General features: G+C 38.3%; 2 protein-coding genes across 2 annotated transcripts in view; both read left to right on the forward strand.

Annotated features, from left to right (window-relative positions):
• Positions 1-593, forward strand: part of mpp4b (MAGUK p55 scaffold protein 4b) — a 20424-nt gene extending 19831 nt beyond the window's left edge. Inside the window, exon 21 of the mRNA XM_008285661.1 lies at positions 402-593. Within this exon, the coding sequence (XP_008283883.1) occupies positions 402-593 (192 nt within the window). The remainder of the gene's footprint in view (positions 1-401) is intronic.
• Positions 594-1783: 1190 nt separating this feature from the next.
• LOC103360028 (transmembrane protein 237A-like) lies at positions 1784-9834 on the forward strand. Its single transcript, XM_008285651.1, has 14 exons — positions 1784-1967; positions 2195-2230; positions 5393-5424; positions 5532-5545; positions 5636-5707; positions 6007-6135; positions 6413-6503; positions 7004-7161; positions 8255-8387; positions 8469-8660; positions 9098-9171; positions 9258-9345; positions 9421-9542; positions 9623-9834. The coding sequence occupies exons 1-14, from the start codon at positions 1947-1949 to the stop codon at positions 9685-9687; spliced, it is 1227 nt and encodes a 408-aa protein (XP_008283873.1). The 5' UTR covers positions 1784-1946; the 3' UTR covers positions 9688-9834.
• The last annotated feature ends 422 nt before the right edge of the window (positions 9835-10256 follow it).

Genomic DNA, 10256 nt, shown 5'->3' on the forward strand with positions numbered 1-10256 from the left:
CAGATAATCGACCACAATGCTGTTAACTCAAAATGTAAAAGGAGAGCAGGTCTGTCTGTTTCCAGTGTTTATGTTGATTTCACTTCATATCTTGAGTTTATTGAACTTGTTTTCAGTTAATTCAACTCTGCTGGTTTTAGACTTTCACAGTTAGATTACTTTGAACTAATTCATCAGCTACACTTTTTAGGCATTAGGGAAACATTTCTACGCTAAATGAACTTTAAAGGATTTACATTGAAGATATTTAAACAGATTCATGGAGAAAAGAAGCAAAAGCCGCATATTTAAATTGCAGAGTCACGCTACTTTAGGTCAAACCTGTAACTAATGTGTTTCCAGCCTCACATTTAAGACGTTTCAGACTCAGTAACCAGAGCTGGCTTTGCTTCCTCCACCAGGACGAAGACTTCCAGGAGATGGAGGAAGCAGCCCGGAAGATGGAGTCGCACTACTGGCAGTTCTTCGATCACGTCATCGTCAACGACGAGCTGCAGGACTCGTGCGTCCAGCTGCTGACGGCGGTGAGGAAGGCGCAGGACGAGCCTCAGTGGGTTCCCGCCAGCTGGATTCGACCCACCGCCGAGTCGTAGAGCAGAGAACAACCGGACGTGGCAGCAAGTTTGGGAAACGCAGAGTCTGGAAGGTTTTTTAATACAAACCCGGACATTCAAAACCAGCTTTTGTATCCAGTACTGCATGTTTAAGGAGAGTAGGGCACGGATAAAGATCCTGCTTGATCTGGTGTTTAAGTCGCTTCAAAGCCACAAAAAGAACATAAACTCAAGCCCAAAGACATCCCTGAAGCTGAATGTGTCCCAGGTTTATGTTTGTTGATGGTAGTAACTCCTCCTGATGTGCTTTTTAAAGCGGTTTGAATTAGAGAAAGGTAGTTTTTTTGCTCTGTATGCAGCTTTAACTTGAATTGTCTGCCCTGCTCCTCAGCACAGACCTGCAAGAAGGATTATTTTTCCAATTGATGTTTACATATTAGAGTTTGTTGTTGTTGTTTTTGTTTATTCTTGATAAGAGGTGTGCTCCTTCTGTGTGTTTTCCTGAATTGTGTCGCTGCATGCCAAAGAAATGATTTAAGATTTATAACAGATGAAAAAAAACAAAAAGCTGTGTTTGGCAAGCTCTTGTTGAAATAACACTTGGTGTCCTTATTTTGTTCAAATAAGCTGATGAATACTGTGTGTTTCAAGGTAACGTGCAGCAAATGTGCAACCAAAGCAATGACATTTTAATATTTGTACCTGTTTGTGACATTAATAAACTACTTCTGATCGTCCTTCATAGACTGCTTTTGTCAGCGGCTCTCTGCTGGAGGGCTTGTGTTGCTCTACCGTTCTCTTTACAACATCCCAAAGGTGTTTTACAGGATTTAAAATTAAAATTGGATGTTGGAGTGGATTTTTAGCTTCTTTGTTCTATTCTTTTCCATGTGGAGTCATGATGACACAGCCCATAGGTCCAAAACTGAGACAGTTCTGCTGTTCACTGCTCATTTTATAACCATTTTAATGCAGTTAGGCTAATTAGGAAACTACAGGGGAAACTCAGGTTAGTTTGTTAGTTGTTTTACTGAGTTTCTACTTTGGAACCTATTTTTTTATTTCTAAATTATTTGTTTTTTAAATATTACTTATTTAACGTAATACTCTGCTGTTTAATTAAGGAATAATGTAATTAATAAGTGGTTATAGAATCCTAAATTATCTGTCATTTCCGCTCTGAATGGGAGCGTTTATTGTGAAGACACCGGATGTGCGTTTCCAAAACCGCTCCGGGTAAAATGGTTCCGTTAGCGCTGCGTAAACAATAACAGTCAAAGTGGCGGTGTGCTCACTTTTAAACGGTTCATGTCGTTAAAATACACTTATAGGCCTCAAATGATTTAACTAGAATATAGTTTCAAGTCGCTGGTTGCGGTGAGCTTTGGGCGGATGGATACGAGCAGCACAAAGGTTCGTGTTTAACCAAATAACGGCTGCTAGCTTAAATGTTCATAAACCAACAAAACATTTGATTTTCTTTATGTCTCACTGTCAGGAACCGTAATATGTCGCTAAATACCACTGAACAGTGTAAATAAAATGCCAAATTTTAGATTAAACTCACTTGTGAGTTATGTTAATAATACAGGAGTTAATATTTGTTCGTAATTTATCCTTTTTTTTCTGCTAATAAACAGAAAATGAGGCCCAGGGAGCTGCCGCCGCTTCCAAAGGTTAGTAAAGATTATAATATATTTCATGTTTGCATTGAGTTCAAAATCCTTTTTTAGCATCTTAAGTCCACTTCAGGCCAAAACATTGTGTTTTTCTGAGATTTTTGGGTCATTTTAACTCAATAATATCGTTTCTTTCAGCCTTATTGAAATGAAAAATACACTTTTAGGTGTTTGTTTTTCTGCATTTTGTCTATTTGCATGTGTAGGTTTTCATATAAAGGTCATTTTTCACATCTTCAGGAGCTCTTACATGCACCAAACGTTACAGTTTTATTCATGTGAGTCTTTATTCTGCAGGTTTTTACACAATAGTTTTTTTAATATATCATTTAAACACAATTTCTGCGACGTTTTATTCATAAAAACATGGTGAAAATAGATTTTTCTTGCTGTTGACAGTGTTTTCTCAGTTATTTAGATGATAAAAAGAGATATTTAGAATCCACTTTGTAAAAACATTTGACTCTAATATGAATTTTCAACCAGACTTAATCAAATGTTCTGATTTCTGGAAGCAAATTAGCACAAGTTTGATTGAATATTTGCTTATTTAAACTTTTTCCATCTGAAAACTTATCAAGAAAAAAATGAAGAAGTTTTATGACGATATCAGTCAGGTTTTGTTTTTTTTGTTTTTTTAAATTTGTACTTTATTCACCGACATTGTCTCCCTGTTAATCAGTTTTTTAAAAAAAAGCAGAACAACACTGACATCTATTGTGGATTCAGTTTGTTGTTTGGTCACATTCAGACAATATTTTGAGCTCTGCGGCATTTCTGCTGTTTTAATTATCCGTTTTCTGACATTTTAGCAACAAAAAAATTAAGAAAGACTGCTAATATTACACCTTTTAGCTGCAGAACTCAGCAACTTTTTATAGTTAATTAATCAAGTGGATCCTACATTTCCCATGATGCCGCTGACAGCATCACTTCCTTTACACCCAACTTCCTGGTAATGTTTTGTCCAGGACGTGATCAGGATTATTTAGTCAGACTTTTAAAAAAAAGCTCCTCCAAAGCCATGGAGGCATTGCTGCATACATCTGTGCTCAGTTTAAGTCAGTTATTCAGGAATAATATCAAAAAATATCTTGTTTTTATTTGTTTTACATAAACTGAATGTATTAAGTCGTCGTGTTCTTCAATGTAGTTTTTCTGACATTTCTTAGAATTGAAAAAAATAGGAGTAGCAGCTCTGAAATAACCATTAAAGGCACAATGATTAATGTGTTTATACGGTATTTACCTCCTCCTTCCTGTAGAACTCAGTTTGGTGACATCAAGCAGAATTATATAGAATAATTACCAGAAAAAGTGTGATTTAGTGCAAAATTAAGCAGTTTTTTGTGATTTTATTGGCTTCATAGGGGCATAAAACCTGCGAATATTAAATTCAAGTTTGAATATAAGGGATAAAAGTCTGAGAATATTGAATAAAATAGAAAATATATATTGTAAAGGCCTTGTGTGTGCATGGACTTTAATATATTACAGACAATTCTTCCAGTATTCTTCCACTTTTTGTTCCACGTTCTACATATTTCACATTTAGTGTAAATACAAAACAGCACTTTATTAGTTTTTAATTTGCAATTTGTGAACAGATTTAATGTAGTTTTACTGAAAATCAACAAAAGCAAATTAAATTATTGTCCCGTTTTCACACAGTAAACATCCAGAAGGTCAACATGTTGCTTCCTCAGATTCTGGACTCGACCAGATGAGATCTTAAACCAAGTTGCCTCGACACAAGTTTTTCTTCGGTACTTGTTCACAAGTAAAACCTGAAAATTCATTAGAAGAGAAGTTGCCTGATTGTGATCCGGTGAAAGATTAAACGAGATCCCACAGACGCACTTCGCCGACGTTTAATTCAAACGCTGCTGCTGCAGCTCCAAGAGTTTGAAAAAAGCCTTGAGTTGTGTGACCTCTGTCCTGAGTAATCCTCAGTCCTGGCAGATGCATCAACACAGATTTAGCCGAGGATTTAACCGTCAGGACGTCATGTGTCGCTTCACTCTTACTTGATTCTTGGGTGAAATGGCCAGAAAGACGACGGTAAGGTTTTTATTTCGGCTGTTTGATCCGTTAAAACTGAGACTTTCTCAATTCTCTGTCATAAAATCCAAACGAATTTAGTCGTCATGGATGTGATTAAATAGTGTGCTCTGTGTTGTTGTGTAAGAGCAGGTGTGTATAGTTCAGACAGTGTTTGTTTTTGTCGGAGAGAAATTCTGTTTGTGTGTTTCAGCTACTTTTGATGAAACCAAATGATTGTTTTCTTCTTTTATCGATTTATTTTTTTGGTCTAAAATGTCTGAAAATGGTGAAAAATGTCGATGAGTGTTTCCCATAGAAACTGCAATAAAATGTCTTGTTTAATCAATAATCCAAAGATATTCAGGAACTAGAATTTACAGAATTTATTTATTTTTTTCCTGGAAAAAGACTTGATTATCAATATTCATTCAGTATTATAAAGTATTGATATTAGCATCCAATAGCTGACAACTAATAAACTAATACGTACAATACATTAACTTGTAAGATTTTGCACAAAATTCACTTTATTCCTGTTGATTTTTAAATAAAATTGTAATAAAATTAAAGCTCAGAAGGCACTAAAACATCTTTAATATTGTCTCCAACGGTTTGAAATGTGTTAAAATATCAGTTTTGTCCCTGATTTTAGCGATAACTGCTCCTCGTCTTTCCAATCTTTTAGCAAAATTGTGAATTGAAATTGAAATGAATTGATTTTTCCTCGACCCTGAAACTGGAGTTTTAGGTTTGATACTGATTTTAGGAAGTAAAAAACGCTGATATCAATTTATCAGCTAAGTTATGACAGCACTCAACTCTGCACCACCGTCTGCTCAGCTACATGTGCTGCAGACAGAAGAAATTATTGTTACATAAGGCTGCAAAGGACTGAAAAAATGTGATGTAAATATCAATAAAATCAAACAATTTGTTAATAATGCAAAACCCTTCTGTTCTGACTGGTTGTCACTGATGTTTTTCATATGAAGCTGTTAAAAATATATTTTTTGTGATTTTAAATTGTCTTAAAAGTCCTCATAAACCGTCACGAAACTAAATTTAGTCTGGTGAAGTGCTGATGGGTTTAAACTGTTTGTCTTTGTGTCTCTCCAGCGAGGACAGCGAGCTCTTCCCACGATGCAGAGGTAGGAAGAAATGTTGAATTTTAAACATTTCCTGTGACTATAGTGATGTCAAACAGCCAAACTAAACTTCTCTTCTCTTGTTTTTTGTGATTCGTGAACTCCTGAAGTCAAGACCCAACTGGTGAGTAAAGATTTATACGACAATAAAGAAGACGTGTTTGAAGTTAAGCTCTTGTTTTAACTTTATTTCTTATCATTTCATGATGAACAGGAGACGTTCCAGCATTAAAACACAAGAAGAAAAGGGTGAGAAAGGAGGCGAATGGAGTCGATGATATGGACGGTAAGAAACACATTAAAACCCTCATTTAAAATGTCTTTTCATTCCTTTTCTCTGTTATCTTGGGATTTGTCGGACTGTTTTTCTAACTAAAGCGAGGTCGGTTTGCAGCAGATTGAGGGTTTGAATCACTTTTCAGTCAAAATCTGTGACATAAATGTGTTGTTTTATTGAAAAAAAATGCAAAAAGGCATTTTATTGTACCTTTGGAATCTAAAAAACAAGAGCTGCCACCACTTTTTTAACTCCCAGACTTCTCAGAGTAAGTAAATCGGCCTGTTCGCTGCACCTGTTTTGTTCAGATCAGGGGATGGAGATGGGAGGCGTCGGCAGCCGGAGGGCGTCCGAGATCGGAGAGAACCTGATGCTGGAAGCCTCGACGGACGCACCGCCGCAGAGGAGGAAGAAGAAGAAGAAAACCGCCACGACAGGTGAACCTCAGAACTTCTGCTTCTAGTTTAACGAGTTTACAGAAGGTTTGTGTCGTGCAGGATGTTTTTTTTTAATGAGAATTCTCACCTTCCTGTGTGAAAATGTTCCATCAAATCAAATCCCTCGCCACTATTTTTAGTGAATAATACAAACATTGCCGACAAAAGCCGGCTTTTCTTTCTGAATTAGGTCTTTAGGTCTCATAACAACATATAAAATCAGCATTAACTTTTCAGTATTAAGTGTAAATTTAAAGACAAACCGTCTGGATTTCAGATGATGACGATCAAGCCGACCTGGTGAACGGAGACACACCGGATCAGACCACCGACGGAGAGGAAGTGACCAAAAAACCCAGAAAGAAAAAGTAAGAAACACCAAGAATTATTTTAATCACCAATTACTCTGAAGCCTATTTGCTAAATTATTGTTATTATTTGACTGAAAAACATCAGAAAATAGTGAAAAAATGCACTTTTATAATTTGTGGCACCTTCAGTTTTGTCCGAAATGAGAAAATATTTAATTTACAGTCACGTGTAGCAAAGAAAAGAATAAATTTTAGGGGCAGAAACTGCTAAAACTATTTTTGTATTTATCTTATCGTTGTGGCTCAAACAGCAGCTTGTGTCTAAGTTCTTCATCACATGTACATGATGGACTCTAGTGACACGTCGTGTGTTGATCCTGCTTCATGTTGTAGTTGGTTGTAGGACACGTCTCATTAATTTATGTTTGTATTTGTTCACGTGTTTAGCAACAAAAAGCAGAATTCATCAGAACATCGAAGCAAACTGGATTTGATGAAAGAAAAATATGAAAATAAATGAAGATTTGTCAACTGAAATATGTTTTTATGTCTTTCAGGAAGTCAAAAGTCGTGGAGTCGCAGCTTCCCGATGAGCTGGACGTAGAAGAAGACGACATCATCACGGACACGCCTCCTCCCATCCCCCAGCATTCCCTGTTCTCAGCCCCGCAGGGTCAGAGCCAGCCGGTCGGGAAGGTCTTTGTAGAAAGAAACAGTGAGTAACGGCACAAGAAGAAGATGGAACCCAAGTCCAAGCAGCAGTTTGTTTTGCTTCTGTCTCATTTTTCACTCAGTATGAGGACATGAACTCAGACATGCCGTCTGTGCAGTAGGACACAGTTATTATGCCATAAATCGTCAAAAAAGGACAAAGTTGAAGAAAATAGAGGCTGTACATACTATCAATATTTAACTATTTTGACATTTTTAAAACCAACTCTGTTTCCTCTCTCCTCTGCTCATCAGCTGTAGAAACATGTTTCCCTATGCTGGATGTATCTTCAACAACTGGCTCCTCTGTTCACTGTATTTGAGCCATGGTGCATTTTTTTTATTGATCCAGTGTGTTGATTTTCCCCTCAGCCTTTCTCATCGTCTCCTCTCTGCTTTGGTGAAACACAGCCTCCAGTTTAACCTGAAAACTCTGAATTATTGTCATGTGACTGTTGGTCACAACTGAGCCAGTCGTGGCTTCATAGTTGCACCGAGGAGCGCAGAATTTTTTACTTTTCACAGAATCTTGTTTGTGCAAATGGTTTATTTTTGCCAAATTAAAAAAAAAAAAAGGACATGGGATTTTACTTAAAAATTAGGATTTCAAGGTTAGATTTGGTTAAACCTGACTGAACACGTCACAGATGGGTCGATCGAGGACTTTCTGAAAGTTCAAATCCAATAATTCTGTCTGTTTTTACAGTTTCTGGTTGATAAACCACAAAATGTTTGCAAGTTTTTCCTTTTTAATGATTTATGGCATTAGAATTTTGTTTGTTATTGCTTGAGGAATAGAACGGTTTGTTTGGCAAATGGGACGTGTCAGAAGATTTTGTTTAAATATTGTAATTTGAAGATGTCTGTGAAGATTCTCAGTCATCCAGGTCGTGGTTATTCTCATACATTAATCGTAGCAACTGGACTTGCTTGAGTTCCTTGAATTAATGTAATGAATGTAATTTTAAGTTCAGATTCGACAATTTTTTCTGTTTTGACAATTTTTTTGGTTAGTTTTTTTAAGGTGCCTGTTAAAGCTGCTGGCAGGTCTTGCGGTTCGTATTGAATTTATATAATGTGTGTATTTTTACGTGCAGAGCGTTTCCAGGCTGCAGAGCGCTCAGACTGGAGGAAAACCAGCGACCAGATGGACAACATGACCGACTTCCAGCACATACAGCCGCTGTGGACGACCAGAGACGTTTCTGTCAGAGTGCACGAAGGCTTCAGGTGACGCATCAGCCGGGGTGAAAACAACCACAAAAGTGTGTCTGTCCTGTGTCTAAGTGTGTGTCTGTGTGTGCGGTTCAGGGTGTTCGGTCTGTACTGCCACGGCTTCCTGGCGGGCTACGCCGTGTGGAACGTGGTGGTGGTCTACATGCTGGCCGGGCAGCACCTCACCGCTCTGTCCAACCTGCTGCAGCAGTACCACGGCCTGGCATACCCGTCGCAGTCGCTGCTCTACATGCTGCTGGCCATCAGCACCGTGGCCGCCTTCGACAGGTACCGATGCACGCAGACCAGAACCCATCAGCCAGACTTTAACCAGACTTGAGATAAAAATGCAACAGAAGAGTACAAACAACCCCCAAAGTCATGTTGTAAATCTAAAGCGACTGAGGAACTGAGGAAACACCAGATGAGATAAAAATCAGCTACATAAATAAATAAAATCAAATAAAATACATATTATTAAAATGGAGATAGAAACAGATAGAAATAGAAGCCAAAACTGATAAAAACTGTAAATTAAACAGGCTTAAATATGTAAATAGGTGAATAAACTGACAAATCACGCATAAAATTACCTCTAAGAAGAGAAATAAATGAATAAAATCTTTCAAATAAATCAAATCCTGAGCTGCAGAAGCTTGAATTGCCCCATTTTGCTGCTCTGGTTTGTTTTCTTGACATGAAACCACTTGTTTTTTTCCCGTCAGGGTGAATCTGGCCAAAGGCTCGGTGGCCTTGCGGGAGTTCATCACGCTCGACCCGGTGGCGCTCGCTTCCTTCTGTGAGTCCTTCATCCAAGCACAGATTATTAAACGGTTCCTGCTCGGTGGTCTCAGCTCACGCTCTTTATTTACTCCTCCCTCTCAGTGTATTTCTCAGCGCTGGTCCTCTCTCTGAGCCAGCAGATGACCAGCGACAGAATCAACCTGTACCCGTCCTCCAACACCACATTATGGTGAGTCATTTGAACACTCTGATTGCTTCACGAAGCCTGGGTTCGGTTCTGACTCGTCGCCTCTTTCTGCTGCAGGCCTCCGGGCTCGGAGCACCAGATCCTGCACCCGTGGGTGACCATCAACCTGGTGGTGGCGCTGCTGGTGGGCCTGGCCTGGATCTTCATCGCCACCAGACCAGAGACGGACTACACAGAGGGTGAGAGGAAACATCCAACTCTGCTGTGAAGACAATCTGCCCTGAAACTAGTCGTTTACTGTCTCCTCCCTCCTCCTCAGGGTACCTCATGGCCATGGAGATCGAGCCTCCGAAGCTGGAGGACAAATCAGAAATGAGCGCCTGAGAGAAAGAGGAGATCTTCTCTGGGACTCGTCGTCACTTTGCAAATTTTTCTTTGCATCATATTTAACCTGTGAATGTTTTATAGATTATTTTTGTATTTTTGAAATGTGCTCGTCTCTTTTTAAATACAGGGTTTCAACAAATCCAACAAGGCTTCGTTTGATTTATTTAATTAAATGAGTTGTGAAGAGATGACGTTCACTGCAGCGTGTTTGTGAAGAATGTTTGGAGTTTATTATTGTCCTTTAAAATGAGCAGAGCCTTAAGTTAGTATTTATTTCCCTTAAATTTATTTACAGTGTTGCTTTGTCCAAATTCCCAAAGAAATTCCACAAATGCAATAACACACAAATTTGAATCTTGGGTTAGAAATGTGGGTATTTTATCTGCAGGAATATGTCTCCCCACAATTTAGGGACATTTGGTGAAAACACAGAAAGGATAGTTTCCACCAGATCAAAATATTCAAATGGCTCCAGCAGAGACACTTGTTTGAATATTGGCCCTTGAAATGAAAAAAACGTGAACAAAACTACTTCAGAATTATCCCAGATGACTTGAAAATGACTC

Source organism: Stegastes partitus, unplaced genomic scaffold, assembly GCF_000690725.1.
Source record: "Stegastes partitus isolate 25-593 unplaced genomic scaffold, Stegastes_partitus-1.0.2 Scaffold412, whole genome shotgun sequence".
In the NCBI taxonomy this organism is placed as follows: domain Eukaryota; kingdom Metazoa; phylum Chordata; class Actinopteri; family Pomacentridae; genus Stegastes; species Stegastes partitus.